At 44.8% G+C, this 27,232-nt stretch overlaps 1 protein-coding gene across 2 annotated transcripts; it reads left to right on the forward strand.

Annotated features, from left to right (window-relative positions):
* The first annotated feature begins 4,667 nt into the window (after window positions 1-4,667).
* Window positions 4,668-25,410, forward strand: MCM10 (minichromosome maintenance 10 replication initiation factor). 2 transcript variants are annotated; one of them, XM_072858007.1, is made up of 20 exons: window positions 4,668-4,755; window positions 5,985-6,037; window positions 6,850-7,170; window positions 7,961-8,065; window positions 9,185-9,319; window positions 9,844-10,018; window positions 10,824-10,989; window positions 11,755-11,922; window positions 13,434-13,550; window positions 14,994-15,193; window positions 16,193-16,293; window positions 17,341-17,442; window positions 17,540-17,657; window positions 18,599-18,827; window positions 20,370-20,529; window positions 21,209-21,327; window positions 22,206-22,319; window positions 23,084-23,229; window positions 23,443-23,485; window positions 23,863-25,410. In XM_072858007.1, exons 2-20 carry the CDS (start codon window positions 6,031-6,033, stop codon window positions 23,944-23,946), a joined length of 2,610 nt encoding a protein of 869 aa, XP_072714108.1. In that variant the 5' UTR covers window positions 4,668-4,755; window positions 5,985-6,030; the 3' UTR covers window positions 23,947-25,410. The 2 variants fall into 2 exon arrangements, with proteins under 2 accessions (XP_072714108.1, XP_072714118.1); XM_072858017.1 differs by having other exon boundaries at window positions 20,370-20,511.
* The last annotated feature ends 1,822 nt before the right edge of the window (window positions 25,411-27,232 follow it).

The raw sequence follows: 27,232 nt of genomic DNA on the forward strand, positions 1-27,232 counted from the left end.
TGAATCCTCCTTCATATATAGGCAGTGTGATCTGTAGAAATACTTGGACCTCTGGAAGATAAAATGCAAAAGAAACTGCATTTATAACTGAAGTACCTATGCTGGAGTAGGTTTACGTAAAGGGCAAAACTATAACAAAATGCAACTGTAATTAGTTTTTGTTTGTAATGATTTTAACAAAAAATGGTGCCCTGATCCCAAAACCTTACTCTAACCATGGGGTATGCTTATCTGAGGGACTCATCGGTTAAAAAGCTGTTTGGAATTAAAAGCAAGCAAGCAGGAATTTGTGTCTCTGGATTTTAGGCAATTGCATTTTCCTAATGCAGAAAGAAATGAGCAGAAGGGAAAAGGTGAGGGAAATGTCTTTTGTGGAGAGGGTCACCTAAAATCCCCCTGAGGGACTGTGAGGATCATAAGCTTGCTACAGAACTAGTGTGAGTGGAAGTGATCCACTTCCTTTATGTACCCAGCTTCATTAGGATAGTGCCACAGTCGTCATAAACTGCTACTACTCTCTGATCAAAATGCTAGCTTTTCAGCATTAGTCTAATAAAATGGTAGACAAGTTTGTTTAATAAAAGGGACGTGAATTCTCCTCAGAAAACAGCAAATCAGAGTAAAAGACCATTGTGACATTAATTATTCAGCAGGCAGGCTTCGAGTAGTCCAAAGTGGGAATTTGCGAACAGAGAACTGACGGCTACGATGACAGTATTTACTGCGTCCCATTGCAGGAGTTACAGGGAATAGCATTACATTTAGTAAATCAGGTGAGGGACAAAGGTGGGACAGACAAAGGCAAGTTCAGGACTTAACAGATTTCCAGCAACATAATCTTTTCATGTCAAAAGAACAGCTACTTCCATACCTGTTATGCAGATAATCACATAATACAATTCAGTTAGAATATGTCTTGAAAGGCCTTAAATGTCAGGACAAATTATGACATGGCTACAACTAGCAATGATTTTAGTCCTAAAATCGGGGTTCTCAGTTTCCACATACACCAGAAATGGAGAAAGCAATTGTCACTGTTGAGCTACGAAAGGACAGTCCCTTCCCCACAAGCACTACACCATAGAGGTAAGACCCAGTGTTCAAACACGTCTTGCACATCTGACACCCTCACTGGAGTGTCACATATGAAGAGTCATGTGCTCGCCCTCTATGATGTGGCTTACAAGCTGTCATCTGTCTGTAAGAAATACAAGACTCTGCTCCACGACCGACAGCAACTGGTCCATGGCCTTTACTGCTGACTTATTTCATGGAGGGGTTTCACTTCCAGAATCACTGGATTCCAATTTTAAGAGAGATTAGCTAAAAGAAGCATCCATTTTTGTCATTGCTTATCCTCTCTCCTCTATGCTCACGGGGTCTATGAGAAGATCCCAGCTCCGTGCTTTGACTGGTGAGGAGAAAGGGCATATTCATGCACCTGGAAGAGGGGTTCTGGTTTGGGGATGGCTGTTCTAGTGTAAGGGGGTACATGGAAAACTCCACTGGGCCCCCAGCTTCAGACAAGGTAACGCAGACCATTCACAAGGAAAAGACGCCAAGCCGTGGTGCAAAGTCCAAGCGTGACTGCTGTCCATCAGGGATGGCTAATGGAGAGCAGCACAGCTTTTCAGGTACAGGGGCAGGAATGCTTTTCTTCCAAATGAAGGTAAAGATCAGGTCACATGTGGCTGATCAACATGCTTCTGTACTCTGAAGTTCTGAACATTAAAAGGATGGTACAGCCTGTGAGAGAGAGATACCTGTGCAGTAAAATTAATATATATAGCTTATGTCATCTTGTGATGCTTTGCTAAGGAGAATGGAACAACTCTACAGGAGAAAGCCTTACGGATGTTGGATACTGCAACTGGATGGGCAGAGTTATAGCAGGTATTTTGTACCTGTACATGACAAATTCTCCTGTCAACCCACTTCCATAAATAAGTGCTTCTCCAAATTGTCCTGTGGATAAAGATCCAAATCACAGAGGAGAAAACACTGAACAGATCAATAGCGGAATTAGAAATAAAAAGTTTGGTGACTCAGTATTTTACTCAATATTTTTTGCTTCAAACCTGAAATAGAAAATAGTCTAGAGCTGATTAATTCAAAACAAAGGCCTCAATAGTGTAAGATTTACATTTCACTCTCAGCAGATGAATATTCTTAAAATACACACAAGAAAAATACCTGCAGATTTTCCTGGGCCAAAGAAAATATTCCTTCAAGTATTTTTCATGTCATGCCGTCAGTGAATTCTCAGCTACCAATACCAGGAAAAACAATCCCTTTTTCGCCCTTGTAATTAAAGTGAGGAGCCGCTTTTATTTTGCTGATTGCCACTGTTGTTCTAATTATCTCTTGTAGACTCTGGATTCTTGTTTTCTGTTAGCTATAGCTCATATTCTCACACAGCTTCATCCATAATTTCAGGTAATGCAAGAACTGACTGAAATCTGTTGTGAACAGGTATTCATCAGCTTGGTTGCTTCTTCATCATTTACAAGTACTCCCAGCAGATGCAATCTCTTATTGGCTTTTAATTGGTTCCTTGCGACAGTAGTATTTATGGGCTTTTTTTCCCTGAATCCGATTTTATTACAGGAGCTTTGTGATAGTTATGGATTCTGCAATGATCAAAATCTGATGGAAATGCTACTAGGCCAAAATCAAGCTAATAGAATGATAATAGAGCTGATTTCATCTGAGGAGCATTAACCGTAATGAAAACACAGAAAATCAATGTGAAAGGCCAAGGGAGGAATTACTTATGCATCCATCAAGTCAAAATTAATCATTTTAAGAGGAGTCAGGAAGGGAAGGGATCTTAGCACAGCAATACTAACAGGAAGACATAGGCATTAGCTGAAGTAGGTCTTCATAGAAACACAAGATACTAGGTCTAGTAGTGCAAATCAGGAGGGACAAGGAACTGCAAAGAATAAAACCACAATACACTGAAACCTGTTCATACAACAGGGAGGATTATTTGTCTGTTGTTGTCATTAACTGCAGTCCAGAGGGCAGACGAGCTATTGTGACAGGTGGCGGTGGCCAGCAGATGCTCATTAGCACAGGTTTAAGAGTACATCCCCTTTGTTTTCCCTTAGATGAAAGATAAAATGTATTTGTGTTTTAAAGTGCCCAGATGCTACCTGTTGATTAAATACTACTTGTCTGCATATCCCTGTTTTCAACAAAGGACATTCCTGTTGTAGCAGTATGTCCCACAATCAGTACCCTGTCTCGACGTGGAACAGGAACCAGAAGCATTTCATTCCGCTTCAGATTTAAAATCCAGACTGGGAAGGGGCCAGAACAGTCCTGTGGGGTGGGCTTGAGATTTGTTAGCAGGAAGGTATCTCTGGATTTGCAAACTTCAAGTCACAGGAGCAGGCAAGCCATCATTACTCCAGTTAGATGGAGAGGAGGGGAGACTCGGTGATGCTCTGTAATTAGCCTCGGTCACACTGGCAATTAGCAGCCAGAGGAAGGGAAAATATGAAAAACACAGCATCCCGATGCCTGCCCACGGATTTGCACCCATGCCAAGATGGGGCACAAAGTGTTTCCCCGCTTCCATCGTGGATGAGCAGCAACACAGAGGAGCTCCCTCAGGCCCTCAGCACCCACACGCTCCTCCCCAGCTCCTGTCGTTATTCATTGCTCCGGCTCCCCTGAAACACCTTTGCATGGGCACCACGCAGGCGGATGCATCCAGAATGAGTTAGCCCAGCATGCCTGGGCTAGGCATGTGGTTTTCGGGAGAAAACCCAAAAACAAGAGAGTCTAACATGACATGCGCTGGACAGCCTGGTTGATAACTATTCAGCAGAGCATTTCTCTCTTGAGTTTTTTTCTTGCCATCTGCTGGAACTTCTTGATTCCCTCAGCTACCACAGAATTTCTGTCCTTAATTTATCTTTCCTAACCTGGTACTGGTACCGCTGGCCTTTAAATACCAGAGATATCCTCTCTTTCTTTGTATATTGTCTTGCAGGGTGCATTTAGTGCAAGAGCCTTGGGATTTGAGCTCAAATCCTTCTCTTTTGGGGGCAATTTCTGCATATAATTGATGCAAGGGGAAATGGACTAGAGCAATGAGCTCTAGTAATGAGTAACATATTCAGAAACACTGTTCTTCACAGAATCATAGTTGCTTGTACCAAAGAAATACTGTCAAAATCCTGTCAACTGCACATGACAATACCTGGGCTTGAATTTGCTGGCTTAACGTAAGTGTTGAGATTATTTAGGTTATCCAGACGACTATGGCACCTGCTGTAACCACTCCCGGACACCACTGTGACCAGACACTGGCAGTTCTTCACAGGTGAAATGGGCTCACCCAGAGCCAACGGCACAGCACTGTGTGGACACAGGCCTCATGCCATGGGGCTAGCCCAGAAGGCAGGCCATGACAACTCACGCAGCCCCACCGAGGCATAAACAATGGCATGACATCGTCATCCTCACACCCGTGACCTCACTCAGCACAGCAGCTCACCCCTACGCCGCCATCTCCCCCTCCCTTGGCCCAAACACCAGCGGGCATCCACAACCTCCCCGCCGACCGCCCACACTCAAGATGGCGTCGGGCGGCACCCCGCCCCCCGCCCCTACTGCCAGGACTAACGATGGCGCGGGCGCGACCCGCCGCCGCGCGCACCCCGGAGCTGCTCCCGCACATGCGCGGGAGGAGGCGGGGCCGGGTTGGAGTTTTGGCGGGTGCCGGGGAGTGCGGGGCCGGCGGTGAGTGGGGCTGTGTGAGGGAAGGGCTGGGGGGCACGGCGGGGATCGGGCGTGCAGGGGGACCGGGAGCCCAGCAAGCGATTCCCGGGGGGCAGAGGCTGGGGTGAGGGATCGGAGATCCATGCGGGCGGAAACTCTGGAGGAGGTCGGGGTTCCCCTGGGTGAAGGAGGCGGCCGAGCGGGGAGGGGAGCCGTGAGGGGAAGGAGGATCCCCTGGTGAGGCGGGGGTGGATCCCGGGCAGCGCTGGAGGAAAATCGGGGGTCCACTGGGGGCAGGGATGGGGATCCCGCGGCTGCTGTGGACCACGGGGGGCGGGATGGCGGCGAACACGGCACAGCCGAGCTCTGCCGGACCTTGGGAGCCCGGGGCTGGCCGTCAGGAGAGAGGCAGGGGGAGATCCCGGGTGAGCCCCCGCAGGACCCGCTCGGCAGCAGGGTGGATCCCTGGGCCAGTGTCACCAGCAGGGCAGCGGGAGCCCGGAGCTGTGTGGTGGTCGCTACCACGCCTGCTCGTGTATGCTCTTGAGTTTTGTTTTGTTCTTTGCTGGCAATTAATATTCCGGAGAAAGAAAAAAGAGAGAACTATTAAAAGTGGAATTTATGGGTGTAACAAAAGTGTCTGCAGCAGGAAGACCCGTAAGCACAGAGTTAGAGTTTGGGTTTGTGAGTAATCCATCCCCAGTGGATTTCTCTTCTGTTATCCAGTCTCCCCTTGGCCGTTTACATCTGCCTATGCTGATTATTTTTCATGGCCATGTGTCTGTGAAATGGAGGAGCTGTGAGAAATGTAGAACGTATGCTTTTAAGAATAACTGTGTTGTGAGGAGAGAGCGAAACCCTGCTGCCTTCTTCTGTTTTCAAATGAAGACTGAATCCATTTCGGAAAATTGGCTTTAGTTAAATGCTAATTATGATTATAACACAGGACTAATGAAGTGGAAATGGTTATTACTAGGAGAACATGGTAGGCCTTTCTTAAAATCTCTGTCTGTTATGGGCTTTTTTCTAAAAGTAATGCCCTTGCACTGCAGTGAGTTCAGCATAGGTCAGACTTTAGGTGTAGAAAATGTACACGGAGATTTTAAATTTAGCAGAGCCCTCATCTGCAGCTGTAAACAAAAACGATCTGGTGGTTTGCAAATCATCAAATAAGGAGCCTGAACACAACATGTATTTCTAGTTGAGCTGTATCTATTTTAACAGTGTCAATGTTGTTCTCTCCATAACAGAGAATATTTTTCCTTGAGGGGCTCCTGAAGAAATCCTGGTGAAATCATGGACGGTAAGGGGGAAAGTACTCTTTTAGTTTCAGTAGGAAAGTTGTTTTCTGACCAATACGTTAGTTAATAAATGCAAGTGTTCAGAAAGCTTGGTAAACCTTTTAGCAAGGGAAATAATGTTGCACTGACTTCACTTGAGGAGGCCTTTGAGGTTGCCTCTTGCCTTCATTGTTGTCACCTTTCTGTGAGGCTGCTCTGGCCCTTCCCTGCTTTTGTGTTTTCTTCAGCAGCAAAGGCTAAATACGTTTCTTATTTTGTTCTGAATTTCAGTTCTGCTGTGTCAGTCCCATTCCTCTCTCTGTACTTGATTTTCTTTTTTCCATTATTTGTACCTTTGATCCATGTTTCTTTGCTCTATTCTCTTCCTTGAGCAAAGCATACGTGAGAATAAGCTTTCTTGCCTGCCTTGCATCTTCTTCAGCTTCTATTGGCAAAAGCCACATGGGTGTCTCTGTAGAGCTCCTGGCTACACCTTTACAGGTCTCAAGGCTTTTCCTTGTAACAGCAGCTATTGTACAAGCAGCTGCATAGGAGGAAAAGCCAGTGCTAAGTGGCCTGCAAGTTTTCTGCCTACCAGCCAGCCTGGATCACAAGCTGAGAGTGTCTGCAACCACACTTCCATCCGACCAGACAGCAGGAACGTGCTTTATCTTCCTTTAGCCAAAGTTGAAGTAGTTTTTTAAGAATGCCACTTGCTGCTCTGATTTAGTTTCAGTTGTCATTAGCTTGTGATTAGAGCATCTTGGATGTTTTATTCCATGGCAGCTTTCCTCTAACTGGACAGAAATAATGCGGAGTTTTATTTTTGCCTTAGCTGATGATGACTTGGATCTGTTGGCCTCCCTCCTGGAAGAAAGCGAGGCAACTGAGGAGGGGAATTCTCCTGAGGAGGAAGATGCCCCAGAGGATGAGAGGGGAAAACCAGATGAATATGATGAGCTCTTCGATGCAGAAGATGATGCATCCTACACTGAGGATGTCGATACTGAGGAGAGCTTGATTGATGAGCAGAAGGAGAACCTGGCTACACTGTTTGGAGATGTAGATGACCTGCTGGAAGAGGAGGCAGCAGAAGAAACTGTCCCCACTTCAGCTCCCAGTCAGGCAAAAGAGAAAACCAACCAAGAACTGCAAGGTTTCTGTAACAGCATCTTTTATCTGATTTGTGATATGCATCTTCTCTCTAGAGAGCTAACGGGCAGAAGGCAGGGCCTGCTGCTTCTCACTTTGGGGTGGTGCCCAGAGGGGAATAGAGAAAGTCCTTGTGAAAGTTTCTAAGTCCAGTTTTCAGTGCTTAATGGCCAAACTCACCAAACCTGTTTTTCCAAAAGAAAGACAGAGGACTGAAGTAAGCCAGGGAGAGTAAACTAGCTGTGGTGAGCAGGAGAGGGAAGGTTGCCTATGTACCTGTGCCTTGTCTGATGAAGAGCAATGTTGCTTCAGTCTTCAGGGCTATCATCCTGGCATCTTTCACCAGTACAGCAATCCCTTTCCCCTCAGGACTTATCAGCAGGAGGTTCTGCCATACCAGTCAATGTGGAAGCAGAGCTGGCCACTGAGCTTTCCTGTGTCCAGGCCACATATTTGATTATACTGGAAGCATTTCTCTATAGTAAGGAGTGCAATCATCAACCATTTAAATTGTTTTATGTTCAGTAGGAAAGATAGATGCAACATGGCAAGGAACATACCACGGTCAAGTAAAATATTTATGTGAGAGAAGTCAGCTCCCAGGCTGTATGGAAAAGTGTCCCTTCACAGTGACCTATGTAGACTCAAGTAAATCTGTATGGTGGCTCGAGTCTTTGTTTTCTAAGTTCCTACGATGTAGTAAAACTGCCAGACTTCCAGGGATCTCATAAATCCCTGTTTGCAATGGCTTCCTGCTGTTTTCATTATTACCCTTTTTCTTGTCTCTTTCCTAGCTGAGCTGAGAAAATTGCAAGAACAGATGAAGATGTTACAGGAGCAGTTGCAAAAGACTGCTATTGGGCAGCAATCCAGTTCAGGCCCTGAGAAGAAAACCCCTGGTAATGAGACTAATTACATGGGTTTATGATTTGTTGGCCTACCGACGTGCAATTTATAGGCAAGACTCCAGATAAGCCTAAACTGGGCACTAAGTAGCAAGGAGGAATGGTGGTCTGGTGTATTCCCACACAGGTTGTTTCCTGCGGCTACCAATTAAATTAATGAGCTGCAGTTTTGGTATCTGCATCATGGCTTGATTCTACATCAACCCTGGTGAGGCCGCACCTCGAATACTGTGTTCAGTTTTGGGCCCCTCACTACAAGAAGGACATTGAGGTGCTGGAGCGTGTCCAGAGAAGGGCAACAAAGCTGGGGAAGGGTCTGGAGCACGAGGCTGATGAGGAGCGGCTGAGGGAACTGGGGTTGTTTAGCCTGGAGAAAAGGAGGCTGAGGGGAGACCTTATTGCTCTCTACAACTACCTGAAAGGAGGTTATAGCGAGGTGGGTGTCGGTCTCTTCTCTCAAGTAACAAGCAATAGGACGAGAGGAAATGGCCTCAAGTTGCATCAGGAGAGGTTTAGATTGGATATTAGGAAAAATTTACTGAAAGGGTTATCAAGCATTGGAACAAGCTGGCCAGAGGGGTGGTGGAGTCACCATCCCTGGAGTTCAAAAACCATGTAAATGTGGCACTTCAGGACATGGTTTAGTAGGCATGGAAGTGTTGGGTTGACGATTGGACTAGATGATCCTAGAGGTCTTTTCCAACCTTAATGATTCTATGATTCTATACATGGGGTAGCTTTCATGACTGAAGTGCTCCAGGGTCTTCTGCTGGAAGTGTCCTTTCTTACTGGCAGACATTGGTACACCCAGAAAGCAGAACTATGTTGCTGTAGCACATTGAGTGTAGTAATGAAACTACATGGGAAAATTGAAAAGCAAGGGATGTTACTACTTTCCACAGCTTTGTGGTTTCAGTGACATCCAGAGTTTTAGGTCATCATGAGGAAGAGGCATTGGGGCTTTTCCAGCTGTTGCATTTCAGATGCTGGCAACTTAGCTGAAGGGCTTCCATGTGGACTTGTTATTCAGAGAATTACTTAATTTGGAGGAGTTCTTAGTGTTTGAGTCCAGATCCTGACATCTCATAAATACTTTTTTGTTTTCATGGCCAGGTAAATCTCTCTGTCCACCCTTAAAGGAAAGGAAAGTTCAGAAGCTGCAAGAGTCACCATGTTTCTCAGCCCAGCTGGGCAATCCTTCACTGACAGCCAAGCGAGGAATCCAGAAATCAAAAGCATCCTCAGCAGGTACCATTCTCAGTCTGCCTTTCACTGAAACACACTGGACTTTTGTCAAAAGCCTGTCTGGTTCACAGCAGTGGTGTAGACACACGCAGGATTGTTTTACACTGGTCGGTGCACCAGTAGCAGTCTGGTCACAGTAGAACAGAGCTCCCTACAGAGTTAATTATTGTGTTCTTGCAATGGGTGCTATGCTCTGTACTGCTATGGTTAACTTGGACACTGACAGCAGTCTAGCTTGCATCTGTGTATCCTACAGTTTAGCTTGTCTGGAAAATGAGAGCTGCTCTGGGAAGCTCCTCACCAGGCAGAACTCATTGCTTGAGTTACATGTGACTGATCTGGAGCTGTCGATTAGTTCCCAGCTGACTGGGAGACCAGTTCAGTACAAATAAGACAGTTTTACACCTTTTTCCTAAGTGTGTTATATTAGACTCCTGTCTCTGGTCAGGTGTAAGTTAGTGTTATTTTTATTTAGAAGTTTTCTTTCATTACCAGGATTTTTTTTCTTGCTTTTTTTCCTGCTACAGAGAACAAGACTCCTCCTCCACGGCAAGTTCTCAGTCTGGCGTTCCAGCCTCTCAAGTCTGCTGCAGGAAACACACCCAGTAAGGTGACCAGAGAGAAGACTCCTCACATGCCTACATGCTCCAGCACAACAACTCAGCCAGTGTCTGTGGAAACCTTCTCGGGACTGAGATTAAGGTCAGCAGCCCAGCACTGACTCTGTCTGAGGACATCACCGTCCAGTAATGTGAGAAAAAACTCAATCAGTCCAATGTCCTGTGATGCTAGTCACACAAGTGGTGCGCAGAGGACTGGATTTCTGATTTGCTGTATATACATCGTTTAACCATGTCAGATTAGTCAATTGTCATTAGGGGACGTAACACAAAGCCACAGCATTGGCTGGTTGATCAGTAAATAGGTAACTTTTGGCTTATTACCATATTTCTGTTTTCACCTTTGCTCTTTTCTAACAAAAAAAGCTGTAATTTCATTAGCACTCCCTTCCCTGGGATGTCCTCAGTGGTGGAGGAGGGAAGCAGTGGGCATGTGCAAAGCCCGACTGTGCACCAGTTGAGCAGATTTTGCATCACACTGAGAAGCATCGGGAGCCACTCGTGATCCCCATACTCGATGTGGCCACAAGAGGTCCCTGAATACTCACAGTGTCTTTCCTCACCAGAAACCATGCTGGATTTCCAAACCTTGCTCAGACAGTCGTGCTACTCAGTCCTTCCTGAAATGAGCGGAGTTAACGCAGGCTTTGGGCTAAGTCGTGGTGTAGCTTTTTGGACAAAAACCAGCATGATCAGTAGCTTTGTGATATTTGTACAGTGTCCTGAACTGAGGGGTTTTATTTCAAGTGAACTCAGGGTGAAATAAGGCACAGAGGCATTTTGCAGCAAGACATAGTCTCCCCAGAAGAATTCTGGATGGTTTTGATTGTCTCTGTCCATTTATGCCAATGGATGTGTTCTCTTTTACATGCTTTCGCTTGATCTAGAAAACCTCGGGTTTCATCGGCTGAAATGGACAGGAAAATGTCTAATCGGAAGCTCATTCGACTGTCCCAGCTGAAGAGCAAACTTGCTGCAGAAAATCTGGAGGAAGTAGATTGGGTAACATTTGGAGTCATAGTGAAGAAGATCACTCCTCAGAGTGCAAATAATGTAAGTAACTTTGTTGTATCCCTTGTTCAGTTCAAGTGAAATGCTCGTCTTCTTTCCTGAGAAACTAATTAGGTCTTCAACTTAATCAGCCAACTCCATGTAGTTAATGAAAAGCTACTGTATTGAAGATCTTGGCTCGTCTCGTTTCATGCAGTAATGCTGCTTTTAGTCCTCAAGGTAAGTCCTTAGCCTGTCTGGTGCAACTGTCCCAGACAGTAGCATTGGCTAATGTAACCATGGCATAAATCTGTCTTAAATCTGTTCATCCGCTGTTATATGTAAAATGCCAGTGCAAAAAAAACAACTGTCTCTCTCGGTCTTTCTAGAGAGCCCTCTTGTTTTAAATGTGCCAACGCATTCTACTTCCATCATTTCCCTAGAGGTCATTCTGTCCTAGGTGGTGTACATGTCCTCTAGAAAGTCATTGATGAAACAGATCTGGATATGCCTTGGTTTTGTTTGTTCAGTGGGGTAAAAACCCCTTTATTCAGCAAGCAAGAGCGCTGTCCAGCTTTAGTATCAGGAAGATTGGTGGTAGCAGTATTATTGTGCAATTTTGGCCTTTAAGAATCCCAGAACTGGCTGTGTGGTGTGGCTGGAGATATTGTATCTAACCTCTACTGAGGTTACAAATTGTGCTTTTCTAAATCAGGAAAACCCAGAGGGGGGAAAATCAGAATAACTCTTTAAAAAAGCAACAGCAAGAAGGTATGCAGTCGATGTCCCTGTACTGAGAGCTGAAAGGAAAGCGAATGTCTGTTCCAGGGCAGAACCTTCAGTATCTGGCGGCTGAACGACCTACGGGATCTCAGTCAGTGTGTCTCACTCTTCTTGTTCGGTGATGTCCACAAAGAGCACTGGAAGACAGACCAAGGCACAGTCATCGGGTTGCTCAATGCTAATCCTATGAAACCTAAAGAAGGCTCAGATGAGGTGAGAGGATTTTTCACTTGCCCATCAACTGTAGATAAAAACCAATAGCTGAACTTTTTCATATCTGCTTGAGATTTAGCTTTATAACACTTGTTAAGGCTGAATTACAGCAGTCTGCCTAAATGGTTTGAATTGCATTCAGATATTTGCATGGTGTGTATTTGCTCCTGGCCTTCTGGAAGATTGAACTTTAAGAAGTCCCAGTAAGCATCTAAACCCAGAGTTTATTCAAGTGTTTGATCTGCTCTCGGTAGCAGTCAGCTCTTCCACAGATGTAGGGAGTGTATTTTAATTTCAGTTTATTCAGCTACTTCAGTGCAATGCCTATTTCAGCCTAGAGGTCTCTCAAAGCTGAAAATGGTGGGGAAGCTCATTTCTCTCTTCTAATTTAAGCATGAGATGTGATTGCAAAATGTTTCCTGGTTCCAAAATCATGACTGAGAAGAAGCAAAATTTAATTTATTAAACGATGTATTATGCATAGTAAGTTGACACATAGTAGTTCGCTTGTTTAATCAATTACTTACAAATGCTGAACATGATGAATTACTTTTCTGTATGTATCAAAACATTTAAGGTGGCTTCATTTTGCTAATAAATTAATTTTTTTTAATATCTTTTTAATTGCACTGGAATGGAAACTGTTTTTACTGACTTCTGTGAAGGGGAATTTCAATCTAGTAGCTGGTGATGTAGTGTTTTGCATTTTAAATTCTCCAAATGGAAAAATTAAGAACCTCATTAATTGTCTATTAAGCTATATAATTGCTTGAGTTAACATGAATAAGCAGTAGAAAGTCCCATTGGTGAGTAGAAAGGCATACCAGATTTAATGTAAGGGCTGTATTTAACTGTTAAGAATGGCTCTTCTTAGCTAAAATGTTCACATTTAGAACTACATTAAAACTGACTTCTCAAAGCGTTTCTTACATACAGGCACAATTCCTAGTATCTTTGGTTGTGTGAAGTAGACACTCTTGCACAGGAGTCAGTTTTGATTGGACTTAGACATAAAGAGAGGGACAGAGAGCTCTTAGCGCATCTCCTCTTCCCATCCACTGCCAAATGTGGTTGCCGTGATGGCGTCAGAGACAAGCGGTTGTACAGGACCATCATTTATAGCACAACTAGATCTGCCTTTGCTGGTCCTGGTTTCCTGAGGCTCTGAGTATAGAAATCCAACGTCTTTCATGTCTTTGTCAGAAAGAAATTCACTTTTTTTTCTTTTTAACTGAGCCTTTTCTCAAACTGAACAGGACATGTGGCTTTCTTAAACTAGGCCTGCATTTTAAAACTGCATTGTTTATACAGCTTTATTACATAGCCCCATACTAGCTACTATACTAGCTACTACTGAAACATAGCCCCATACTAGCTACTATAAAGAAAATTAACTGTATCCCAGCCAAAACCAGCACACAGAGGTACCAAACTGGAGCAGAGCCAAACCAGTGACGTCTAAAAAGAAGCCCATCCAGTCCTCCTCAAGGCATGTTCTGATTTCCTTCTAGGTGTGTTTGTCTGTTGACCATCCCCAGAAGATTCTCCTCATGGGTGAAGCTCTGGACATGGGCACCTGCAAAGCCAGGAAGAAGAATGGTGATCCTTGTGCACAGATTGTGAACCTGGTCTGTATCTCAGTAGTTAGGACATCCTTATGCTGTGGGTAAAAATTTGGCTGCTGATTTTGTACTGATGCTCCGACCCTTTGACTTGTTTCTGGATCTTGACTTGTAACTAACTAAAGTGGGTGGAGAAACTGAGAAATTAAACCCAGAGGAGCTGCCTCTGATGGCACTGTAGCAGCAGCATTGTAGTTCCCTAAATGCAAAGCTGGTGCTGCGGTGAAAAGAGACGGTCTTGACCCATGACTGCCACCGTCTCCACACCCTTTCACTCTCCTTTGCACCATGCAAGCTTCCATGCACTGCACTACTCACCCAGGGTAAAACAATAGGAGTTTTTTCTTGGGAATGGTTGTGTTTTTCGGAGATGGGTTTAACCCAATGAGTTCACTGGTCCAGCGTGCCTGCAAGCTGCTAGACTATTTATACCTGAATGTGGGGCACTGGAGATGAGATGAAGAAGGTGTTGGGATTCTTCTTTTAGGGACAGTACTGACTTGTACTAGTTTAAAGGACTTGTGGACTATGTCACTTCATGGCTATGGTGATGTTATGATACCTGAAAGGAACCTGTCTAAGTCAGAAGGGTTATAGTTAATAGGGTAGCACTTAGAAGGAGGAAAGAAAATGAAGGAATGAAGAACTGGGGAGGAACTCAAAGTGTATGGAGCGGGAGGAAGACAAATACAGAAGGTACTTGTAGCAAAACAAGGCTGTGATTGGAGACCCACTCCAGGAGGTGGCTATGCACAGGGCTCTCAATGTCAGTGGGATGTTCCAGTGCCACCTGGAACAAACTGTAGATGGAGGCTGTCTGGCAGCAGAACCTCATGAAGGAATTGGCTGTCTGTTTAATTAGTGACAAAAAATGTTTTATTGTGGGGTAACTGTAGTTATACAAATCTGGGGCAGATGAATATAAATGAGAATGGAGTGGTTTGGTTTTTTTTTAAAGTTAAAGAACACCCTGAGTGAGTGAATTTATGGCAGTGCTGTATCTGACTGGCAGGCTCACTATCTTCAGTTCTAAACTCCTTCGGATTGACACTGAAAACTGATGAATTAATTTGAAATGAGTGCATGAAATATCTTGCTCCGGTGTTAGTTTTCCTTTGTGTTTATACCAGTAAGAAAACTGCATACAGTTCAGAGTCAAGAGTACAGAATCTGGGCAAGAGGACCTGGGATATCAGTTGGCTTGAGCCAAGGAATAGCCTTAAAATTCCTTGAGGCACAGGTGTTTTTCCAGTGATTAGTATGGGCAATTTTAATTTTGTTTTGCATTGCTGGAGTGTGGGCATATGTTTGGTGAGTTGGTCAAATGCTGGAGTACTACAATAGAGATGTTACTTCAGTTTAGCCATAGAAGGATGCATGTGGGTGAGAGGAGTGAAGTAAATTGTAATTCCTAGTGTTCTGCAACAGGCTTCTCCCATTTCTTTTCAGAACGACTGTGAATATTGTCAGTATCACATACAATCCCAGTACAAGAAGCTCAGCTCGAAGCGGGCAGATCTGCAGTCCACCTTCTCTGGTGGCCGCATTCCCAAAAAAGTTGGTCGGAAAAATCCCAGTTTGAAGGAGAGGCTGTGTCAGGATGGGTTTTACTATGGAGGTGTCTCTTCAGCAGCATATGCAGCCTCAGTGTAAGACAAACCACTTCTTTCCCTTGCTTTTGAACATTATTTCCCTCCCATATACAAGTGAGCCTGAAGCTATCTCTAAGGGAGTCTATTTAGTTAGAGATCCCTTTGACTTAACTACATTCACCAAATGGGAATAAATGCCCCAAGGTTGCTGTAATCCTCCTGGCCCCATGGGGTAACAGAGCTGCTATTTGATAGGTAAATTTTAACAGTCAGCGCTAAGATGTGGTGAGGGGTGTTTTTACCTCTAAATTAATACTATCTTGTGAAGCCAGGTGGCATTGTGTTTCAGTAGATGAAATGCACTTTATCATGAGATCCCAAGCATTCGAGTCTCTGAGATGAGTATTTTTCAGTGCCATTCCCTTACTGTATTTTGTTATGGCTCATTGCATTTAATCCCAGATTCAGTGTATTCTGTATTTCCTCCTCCTCTCTTCCTTGGCTGAAACAATACAGTATCACTATGTGTTAATGAAAAGACAGTAGTACACCCTGCGTGTTATTAAGCGACCAAGATCAGTAGATCAGTATGCATCTCATAACTAGCATGGAGGGGCCAGGTCCTTCATCCAAATCCCGCTGAAGACAGCTGTGGAAAGACTTGAGTCACAGCTGGATCAAGCCCTGTGCTTGCACACAGCTTTCATTCCCTTACCGCTGGCCTCTGATAACTGGTGTGACTCCACAGTAACTAAGCAATTCCAGCCTCCTCTCCATCCCTGGAACTAACTGTGAGCAAAGCTTAGCCATTACCTATGTTTAGTTTCCTCTCAGTGCATAGGAAATACATATCTCAACCCAGGGAGGAATGGGAGATCCTAAACATTGTGCTAGAATTCAGATTTAGATCGACATCCTTCCCAAAGACAGACAGATGACAGGAGAGAGGCACCCTTTAGGGGAGTTTTGTTGATGCACTGGGCTAGTGTTCAAGCTCCTGTCCTTGCTCTAAACATGGGAAAACTCTGATGTTCTGATTTTGTCTCCTCTTTCTAGTGCAGCAGCTGCAGTACCGAAAAGGAAGATTCAAACCACTCTCTCCAATCTGGTCGTGAGAGGAGTTGATGCAATTGTCCAGGAAACCAGGCAGAAAATTGGTACCTAACTACCCATGTAGTCTCTTCACCCTCCAGATATTGCCAGCTTGATGTGTATCAGGGTCCTGGGACACAGCTACTCACTGAATGAATCTGGCAATTGGTTTGCTACAGAGATAGCCATTTGCAGGCTGCTTTCTCAATTGATCAAAACTCCTCTTCCCTCTTGAGATCGCAGCTGCAAGGCAAATGTAACTAAGCAACTGTGTAGCTCCATGCATCTTTTTTTCATCAGTGCCCCTGAATTAAGTCTCCTCTTCTGTCTTTGGACAGTGACAGAAGATCTTTGCCAGATTAATGGGAATTGGAAGTTTTAAGAACTTTGAACCAGAGAATTTATTTTATTTGATTAAAATAAATGACTTCTGTCAGTCTTGAAAGCTTCCAAGGAATACTAAGTATAAATCAGAATCAGGTCTGCAATGCAGGGGACCTCCCGAGTACCCAGCCTGTTTCTAGTGCTTTTCTTTTGTGATCTTCAAAGCATGTTCCTTCCATAGTCCTTGGGATGTCATGATCTTCCCTGCCTCCGTTTCGTTTCTGTAAAGCTCTTAATATTACACCTTCTTTATGCTCAGTGGAGAGCAGATGACAGGTTATTAAAACTATATGCTCTAGATGCCACTTAGATGTCTCCTTCACATCTTTCCATTCCCTCGGTTGCCTCCATTTCAGACAACATAGTGTGTGTCCTGTCTCTAGCTTTTAGATGCCCTTAATTCTCCAGGGATAAGATGTGGTGGCTTCAGGGCTTTCAAGCATTCTAAAAATGGGAGCGGTGGGAACACCACAGACAGCCAAGGCTGATGGGGAACTGACTGACTGATTAAATTGCTGAAGGGGTAGAAATATCTTCATGATGTGTTCTGTGAGGACAAGGCCTTGGGCAACCAAATATAACGTAGAAGTTGGCCTTGCTTTGGTGGGGTGCTCACTCAGGTGACCTGCAGGGGTTTCATCCAACCTAGACTACTCTACATCTCTAAAGCCAGGCCTGCTTCCCTTGCTGGCTCCAAATCTGTTGTATTTCTGCCTCTTCTGTTTCAGGTGCAGCAAAGAGACCCATGCAATGTTCTGAGGAATTCAAGGAACTGCTGGCACAGCCAACTTTTGGAGCACGAAACCTCTGCAAACACTGGACCAAAGCAGGTATTCTCTTTTTGCCTGAAGGAAAACCCACTCCTGAAATCCTTCTGAGCAAACATTAGTGGATTTGTATTTTGGTTTCGTTTGATTTTTTTCTCAGATGCTGAAAAGAAGCAAGGGGCCAATTTCCAGTCTGTCTCTGCTTCAGCACTGCTCAAGCAACAGAAACAGAAATTGCTGGAGGCCAGAAAAAAGCGATCTGAAGAGATTCAGAGGCGGTAATACATACTGACTTTCACAGGAAGGATTTTGTTATTGTGGCCCTAAGTATAATTGTGGGAGGTGTTTTGCTGTTTTAATAAAAACTTCATTTAAATAGAAATACCCCAGTATTCAGTGGAGAACCAAATGCTCCAGCACAGTGCCCAGCAACTGGAAGGCATGATGGGAAGAAGCTGATTAGAGTAGGAAACTGGGGTCATGAGTCCTGGTTCTGTTCATTGCTGGCTTGCAAGGGTCTTCTGAACCTTAAGATTTGCTAAGGGTTTTGTGCATGTCTTGTTAACAAACCTAAGAAGAACCTCAGAAGAGCCACCCTGGGTGAGACTGAGATTGATGTGGCCAAGTAGCCTCAAAAGGCTCAACAAGAAGCAAAACAGAACCTGAAGGAGAATAAGACTAGGCACAATCATGATGATATTTCCCCCAAATACTCTTCCAGCCTACAACACTATGTATTTCAGGGATTCTCCAAGCTAGAGGTGGTGTCTGTCACAATATCTCTGAAGATTTGGGGTTTTTTTCCCCATGAACCTGTCCAACCTCTTCACCATGACCTATGTCAACCTAAGCATTTATGTGACTCCTGTGACAAGGAGTCCCACTGCTGAACTACCTGTTCTGCAAAAATCCTGTTTTTGTGCTTTCAGCTCCCATTTCCCAACTTCATTTGATGCTTCTCTCTGTTTTGTTTTGGAAAGCAGTTAGTCATTCACTCCTTCTGGTGACTTCTTCAAGTCACTCTTGATTTCAGCGACCCACGGAGTTCCTTACCAGTCTTGTTTTCCTCTCCTGAATGCCTGAATTGCTGCATGATTTTCTAGCAATAAAAGGCCAATTAGTGAAAAATCAGTCTGCATCCCTTCCACTGCTGTTTCTGAAACCTTTCTGTCTCTTTGACTTGTGTCCCTATTTCAATGGATTATTCTTGTCTTACAAGGTTTCTTCAGAACACAAGTAAAGCTGGCAGCCCTGCTTTGCCATCCTCCTCCAGACAGTCCTCGCTCTATTCCCCAATACCTGGGGCAGAGTTTCCCAAAGCTGCAAAGATGTCAACTCCTCAAAGGCCCAGGCTGGGCACAGGCTTCTCAGAAGGAGAAGATATCCTCTTCTTTGACGGGTCTCCACCTCCAACACCAAAGCTAGACAGCTTGGCAGAAGCCAAAAAGGTAATATCTCTTTGAATCTTTTAAGTATTAAGAAGGGGAGGTTAAGGGAAGTTTGGTTTGTGGTAGTAGAGTCGTCTTTGATCAGATACAGGACAGCTCAGTGCTGATATTGGTGAAGTTTCTGATTTGTGGGATCAGACTGGGCTGTATTACAGTACACAAGAAACCTGCGGTTCCTGGCAGCCGTTAGTGCCAAGGTTCATGCTACCATCTTGCCTGTAGTGAACCTCGAGAGCAGTGGAACAGCTGCTAAAGAGGGGGCTGTGCCTTTGACCACAGGAGCTGGTGTCTCTTGCTAATTCAAAATTCACCTCAATTAGTCAGCAGCGAGTTGTTATGATGTCTCATGCGTGATGCTCATGAGCTCACTCTTGTTCTTCTCTGAAGACAAGTATCACTGACACAATGGCAATTTCAGCAAATGCCAGTTGGGCACGGACAGGTGACAGAGCAGCCTCTTGGGATGGGACTGGGGAAAAGGAGATGGGGAGATAAGGCATCTCATTTAAGTCGTGAGCCTGATGCTAAGCTTTCTGCTGAAGAAACACCTCTTTATGCACGCTAGCAGCTTCTGTGAGTAGAAGTGACTGTTCTTCATGACCTGACCTCACCTCTTGGGAACATTACCTTTGGAGAACAGTTTGGAGTAGCTGTGTTGCTCTGCTTGCACTCTGTTCTTCATGCAGGTGGGACAGAGGTTCTCTGTCCACCAGTGGCTGCTCTTTTGCTTTTGTGTTTTGGGGGTTTGGGACACCTTAAAGCATAAGGTTCTGCATAAGTCCTGGACCAGGATGGGAGGTGCTGAGGTGATTTTTACAGAAGAAAGGAGAGCAAGGCCTGTTGCTATTGATTGTTTTACAAGCACAAAAAACCTTAAGTGCTGGGAAGGGGCAGGGGATCTGTGCTGAAAATCCCTGGAGTGCTAAACTGTGCGTGTTTGTTCTTTGGCATTGCTAGTGCTGTATATTGTGGGTGTTTTCCATCTGCCAGGTGAGCAACAGGGAACTAAACTGGTTTAGCTATGTTGTGCCATGAGTTTGGGCAAGTTTGGTGTCTAGCCAGAACAGGCTGCATCTTTCCTTGGCACAAATCTGTTCACATGTTTGTCAAAGAAACTTTTATCTTGCAGCAAGGAAGAAGGAGTCTTAACATTTTGGGAGTATGGACAGGAATAGTTGTATGCAATTTTCTATTAATTCCCTATTATTACCAAATTATGTGGAAATCTGAAGTTATTTGATTCCTCTGGAAAACTTACTGATTTGAGAAGCAGTTAAAGCACAGCTGCAGAGATATCGAGCCTGGTAACACCCCTGGAGGAGTGATTTTATGGTTTGGGAAGTCACGAGAGGTTGGGTGATGTGGTGAATTAGATGTACAGCAGAGCTGGGAATTTTGTTGGGCCTCTCTTCGGCCAGCTCCGTGCTCAGGCCAGTGGATCTTATCTCCTCTGTTTGACAGATTTCCTCTGCTACTTCTGGAAGTAGGAACATGGGAGCTAGAGTGGTCACCACATATTCACTGCTCTTTCCTGTTTTCTAGCTGGCTGCGATACACCGACTACGAGCAAAAGGCCAGATTCTTGCTAAAACTGACCCGAACAGTGTCAAGAGGAAAAGAGCTGATGTTGACGATGTCCTAGAAATTATTGAAAGAGTTGAGAAAAATGTTGCTCAGACACAAGGTACAGAAACAGAGAATGGTATGTAATGTTAGCTTCTAGAATAGAAAAAATATGATTATGTCCTGGTGAACAGAGCACTAGTTACTGGGTTAAGGACTTAATTGCTGTGCCAAAGAGAGGCCAAGTTAAGTCTGTTTAGAACTTAAAGGGTTTGTTGTAAAGGTTAAACAATCTCTAACCATGTGGAGAGAGTGTGAGATGTAATCTCTGATAGCTCCCTGTCCTCATCTCTGTTCCCTTTCCTCTGGCACTTGAGCATCTGCAATGTATGGCTGACAACCAAGGGAAACCAAGAAATAGTCCCACCTGTGAAGGTATCTGAATTTTCTGTGGGAACTTGAGTTTGCCTGCTGGCAATTTACCGTGTGATCTTGGATGAATTGCTTAATTCCCTTTAAAGCTTCACTGTCAGTCAGGGAGGCAACACTGCTCTCTCCCCTGGGAGTGATGTGAAAATTCCTAGTACAGTGCTTTGAGAGAAGATGCAGTGTTATTTATAAAGATGCTTTTTATTTTTTCTGAAGCCGTATTTGAACTTGGCTTCATGTTCTCCTGAACTATGAAAGGCTGCTGTCTGACCTGAACATCTGCCTGAGAGACCTGAGACTTCCAAAATCTCCTGCAGTGGTCATGCTTAGAGATCACAGCCTTGTTTTGAACTTGGCTTCTGTAAGACTGAGCCCTTCTGTCTCCCTAGATATGGATGAACTGGAGCCTGCCCAAAAGAAACGGTGTGAGCAGCTGGCCTATCTGGAGTCAGAAGAGTTCCAGAAAATCCTGAATGCCAAGTCCAAGCATACAGATGTCCTGCAAGAGGTATGGCCTCAATCCAGCCTTGACTGAGGGCTCAGAACTAGGGAGCTGTCTGGACTCCTCATAATGATTTCAGTGAGAAGCAGGTACCCAAACATGTCATAGGCGCCAAGTTGTCCTGACGTGTAGGGTCAAGGGTCTCTGAGCACACAGGGCACAGTGCCAGCATTATTGCCATTGCCATGATAAGGTCAAGTTGCCATCATCTTTTTTTGCTGCATTTGGAAGAATCAGTGAAGTTTCCTGGTTAGTGGATGATCAAAGAAATCCTTCTACCTTAAAACCAAATTAGCCATGTGCCTATTTTGTCACTCATTCCTTGACATCTTGGCCACATAAAGACAGCTGCCAACTTCATCTGGGACTCATGTAAGTTGTGGAGCCTGTGAAAAGCCACCAGTTGCCCTGAAGAGCTAAGAGGTTGGGTTTCTCCCATCGGGGTCTTTGCTGAGCATGTTCCCAAGGATACAGCACCTCCAATGGCACAGGGCTCTTGTCTTGGACACATATTGGTATGAAGTCCTAGTTGTTTTAAGGTCTTCTGAGGAGGAATATTTTGGCTAAGAACCAATTCCATTCATTATATCTGCCTACCTGACCTCTCCCTCCACTGTCCTCATCAGTATGTGCCTATTTCAGTAGCACATGCTGTTTTTAAACACTCCCACTCATACATCTCAGAGGTGGCTCATTTCAGTGTTGGTGAAGCACAGCATGTGCACGACATGGATTTTTTTTAAGCAAGAGATATTTGGTGTTTCTCTGGCTCCCAGACTGCAGTCTGCTTCAAGCAGGCCTGGTAGTAATTTGCCCTAAGGCCATTTATGGAGTGGCTTCTCCCATCTTTGTCTCCCCACAACCCTTTTTCTGTGCCCCCACAGGCTGAGGCTGAACTGCAGGAGCAATACTTTCAGCCCCTGGTGAAAAAGGAAGAAATGGAAGAGAAGATGAGGAGCATTAAAGAAGTGAAATGTCGAGTTGTGACGTGTAAAACAGTGAGTGAAGGGGAGCCAGGATGACAGCAGGGGAGTGGGGCATGGATTGTAGAAAATGATGCTGGACCGTCCTGCAGACTCCCCATTAGTCACTCTCTTGGCCATAGTCTAGTGCAGGGATCAAATGGAGACAGTTTCATTCCTTATAACTGTTGCCGAGAGCAGCCCCTGCACTGAGTGACATGAAGACACTGGCAAGGCAGGCTTCAGTGCTGTGCTCAACATCTCAACTTGATGTTTATGCCAGTGGGTTCCTTGAGTACTGGTGTATCGGTTTCTTCCCTGAAGTGCTTTGTACCAGGACCCTCAGTTCCCCATATTAGATGACAAAATAGAAAAGTGTCTTGAAAACATAACACTGGGTGGGATTCCTCTATCTGCATTTCCAGGGGCTTTGCCAACAGGAACAGGAGTGGAGCTTTGTTACCATCCTAAATGTGCTGAGAGGAAGGGAGAAGTTATCTCTTATTCCCAGAGTTTCAGCCCCTGCTGGACTTTCCCTCTCGCTGCCTTTCCTATGTGTTTTGGGGCTGCACAGAGGGCCACTGTGTGCCCCATGAGGTGCTGGGAGCGGGGCCACAGTGTGGTGGCAAAGAGGGGAGGATGGCATTAGAAGGAGCAGTGCCAAAGCCTGCGGCAATGGTCTCAGACTGGTGAGCTCCTCAGGATGGGAGAAGACAGAGGTGCTTTCCTCCAGATGTTCAGCTGTCACCAGTCTCACATGCTGGTGAAGTGCTTACAGCTCGCTCTCTCCTCCCTGACAGTGTAATTACACCTATTTCAAGCCTCTGGAGACCTGTGTGCAGGATAACCACGACTACCACTGGCATGATGCCATCAAGCGATTTTTCAAATGTCCTTGTGGAAACCGAGCTATTTCCCTTGACAGGCTCCCAAAAAAGCCCTGCAGGTAAGAAATGAGCCTCGTGAAATAGTAACTGGGGCTTTTCCACTGTCCATTCACAAGTAACGTGTTGGGTGTCACATAACCATGTCCTAAAACGGGAACGCTAGCCCTTGTGCTAAGCAGCGTGGGAAAGGTGTGCGGCTAGTTTTGGACCCCCTCATACTGTGCAGCAAACACACACCACAGTGGTCCTCACCTGCCATCTTCATCTTTCAGTACCTGTGGCCTCTTCAAGTGGGAGCGAGATGGGATGCTAAAGGTAAGTGTGAGCCAGCAGTTTCTGAGCATCTCAGCACTCTGTCTGCTTCTCTTGGTACTTTTGTCCCATGCTTTGCTTTAGTGCCCTTAGAGCTGCCAGCAAAACCAAGCAGCTCTGCATTTTGTCAGGTACGTACCTGCAGGCTGTGTTTTAGTGGACTTTCTCTTCTTGCTTTCTTTTCTTGAAGCTTTGTTTTATTTAACTGTGGGGAATTTGCTTTTGACCAAAGTTGTAAGAATTCAGAATTTCATGGTTCCTAGAGTGTCTGTCAATATTTAATCAGGTAATTTAGCCCTACCACAACTTCTGTCAAAGAAATGTTTGGAAGACATCTTACCACACGTTTAACTACTTTTCTCCATGGTTCATGTTTCTAGGAGAAAAAAGGTCCGAAGATTGGTGGAGAAACACTCTTACCAAGAGGGGAGGAACAACCAAAATTTCTCAATAGTCTTAAGTGACCTGGAGTTGATTTTTTTCACAACATAAGGATGGATTTCTGTGTCTAAAACACACATGTCTTTACTGGAATGCCAAGAGGATTCTGGTTTTAGGGATGAATGAGCAGGGGAGTCAATTCCTGATGAGAAGGACATCCACAAAGTCTCCACCAGGCCACTGCATGGATATTCAGCTCTGATCTTTTTAAAATTGACTGAATAAGGCTGCATGTGAAATACATATTCATGCCTGTTCTTACTAACAACTTGTTTACAAGATTTAACCTAGAAAAAAGGCATCTATAGAGGAATTTGTACCAAGAAATCCCTAGGGATCCCACAATTTATGTTGAATGTCTGGTGTAGAGTGACCTCACCAGAATTTTAAGTGACAAATCATCATGAACTGTGAGGACTGCAGACTCCTTAAGCACTTGTGAAGTTAATACCGCTGTGCATAAATGCCGGCCTGTCAAGGTTTTTCAGCTGTTGGCCGAAAAGGTGTGTGAGAGGGTTGTAGCCACAGAGCAGTCTTCATTGGCTCCAAAATTAGTCACTTTTAACCTTTAAGAACAGATGTCAAATGGTTTCTGAGTTGTTTCCTTGGCTTATGTGTTTAAAAAAAACCTTCAGTGGCTTTGGCATTGCAAACCAGCGGTGTTTATACTGCAGACTAGCGGGAGCTCTTTTGAAAGCCCTTTCCTTATCACACAGCCCATACTGGGTTCCCAGCACCATCCACACTACAGCACCTTTACAGCTACAGACCTGCAGCTCCCACTTTGAAAAGCATTTTAATGAATCTGGCACTGTTTTGTGAGTGGTTTTAAAGAGCTGAGCGATTACATTTAATACCTTTTACCCTTTTCCTGGCATTTTAAATTTTCCTGAAGTCTTTCCCAGTCATCCCCATGTCAACCTTGGCTGATGGCACAGCTGCATGGGGACAGTAGCTGTCTCAGACCAAGCAGGACAAGGTCTCCAAGGGGTGGTTCCTGAGAAGGGCTGTCTTCATACAGGCGTCTTTCTGAAAGCACATCTCTGTAGGTATTTGGCCAGCTTTTCCTGGACCTGATTCTTCTGCTGCCCCTAGGTCATGCCCAGTAGGATCACAGGGTATTTTTAAGCACCTAAAATCACTAGTACCTCAATGATTTGATGAAACTGCCACCAACGGTCTCACATGTCCCAGTGGCCTTGTTGATACCTCTTTTGTTTGCTTGCACAGTGTCTGGAAGAGAAATAAGTTACTTCATTTGAAGCAACTGGACAGATTTACCTCAGTATTCTGCAGCCCTCGTCTCCTAGTGGTGCTTTTGCTGGGCAGCTTTGCTAGGCATATTGCATTCATTTCAGTCTCATGTTGATACCATTTGATGGGTAGGGTGTCACTAGTGACTGTAAATATGTAACTGTGACATTGCTTGGCAATGTCTCCTGTTGATTCCTCATTCAGAATAAATACAGTGCCCAATAAAACACTCGCTGGGTTTGTATGGTATCATTGCTCTGAGGAAGAGGAGGAGTTGCTTGCTCAACATCTTCATTTGCCTGAGAGCTCAGTGCTGAATCACCAAAAGGAATTGGTTCGTGGTCCATAACGCCAGCAGCCATGCAGTTTTCTTATTCAGAGTTTCTCACCCAGAGTCCACAAAACCAGCATGAAATTCCGCATCGGTATCAACCTTCAGCTGGCACATTGAAAGCTTCAGGCTTTTTCCAGTTCCTGTCTCTGGCCAATGAAAAGGAGATTTCTGCAGAAATTAAACTGTCAAAGGTGGGATAATGCTTTATCTTCATAAATGCCCTCAGGACTGTGATATGTAGGAAAGATCTGTTCCTCCTTGGGAACCAAGGAATGAAAGCAATACTCTCAATTCATCCTTAGATGCAAAAATAGGATGAAGAAACCAAGGCCCATTGCTTTGCTTAAACCCCAGCAGTAAACAAGGAGTGGGGGACATGATTGATGTAATAAATTTTATGTGCCTCAGTCTATTTTTGGAGATACTTTCCTTGTGCCAGAGATGGCTCCAGCCCAGCAGAAGCAGGCAGGAGGGGAGCTACCACTGGGGTGTGCTGCCATGTGAGCGCCCAGCCCCAGCACCATGCCAGAGCAGCCTGCAGGGTCTCCGGTCCGTACCGAGTCAATATGTTTCTGCCAATGCTTGGGAGCAAGAGCAGAGGCAGAGACCCACGGGAGGCAGCTCAGGCGTGACCTGACAAGCCCAGCTGGATCTACGCTGTCACTGGAGCTGTCCCAATTTTGGGAACATGATACAAAGACCTCCAACCTCGCAACAAAGAAGCTCAACTGCATGCCAGGCTGTATTAGCAAGAGAGCAGCCCGCAGGTCGAGGGATGTGAGTCTGCCCTAACGCTACCGGTGGGTGTAAGGCATTAAACTGGATTAACATGACAGAAACCTCCACCGCTGCTGTTAGCATCGCTGGTGAACCAAGACAGCGGTGTTGCTGAAGCTGCCATGTCCCCTAAATCATTAAGCAAAATCACACTGAAAATGTAATGCTGAATGTGCATTTTCAGAGCCATTATTAAGATTTGCAGAGTAGTAAGCTGATAAATCAGCTCTTTCCCCAGCCAAATTTCCACCTGTCTGCAAGGTTGTTTCTCCAGCTACAGAATGCCTTGTGTGTATGTCAAAATGGGCAGGAAGATATCCAGCTTTTCTTGTAATAACGTCCTACAAAATCAGTCTTGGTTTTTAGGTAAGTAAGTTAAGCATCCTGCTTCTCCTCAGCCCTCAGCTACTGCTGAAATGTTAATTTAGAACACCTCGCCCTGCTGCCACAAATTATCTTTCCTTGGATTTTTACAAACACTTTGAAGAAAAATTAAACCTCTAGCATTTTCTTCCTTTGCACTAACCAGTTTAGGCTTATTAACTGCTGAGTAAAATCAGCTTAATGAAAACTTAATGCCCTTTCACAATAAATACACCGCTAAAGGACCTTCCTTTTTGCCTGGCAGTTTTTCATGATCTCTTGGGCCATCATGTGCAGCTCCCCTGGCAAGCTGGACTCACCCAGCCATTTCACATAATTTTATTTTTTCCAACCCACTCACTGCCTGGCTTTTCCTTCACAAAATTAAGTATGTGTGGGACAAGAGTGCAGGCAAAACTTTTCTCCTGTTCTCTTAGTCTCATTTCCTGTGCAAAGCTCTGTTGCGGATCCCGTTTCATTTTGCCCTGAAAACAGCTGTGCAATGCCCATGTGGGAGAGCCTCAAGGTGCAACTGGGGTCCTCCACTTCAGACTGCAAAAACAGCCTGAGCAATCAGTGCT

Source organism: Ciconia boyciana, chromosome 1 (genome assembly GCF_034638445.1).
Source record: "Ciconia boyciana chromosome 1, ASM3463844v1, whole genome shotgun sequence".
In the NCBI taxonomy this organism is placed as follows: domain Eukaryota; kingdom Metazoa; phylum Chordata; class Aves; order Ciconiiformes; family Ciconiidae; genus Ciconia; species Ciconia boyciana.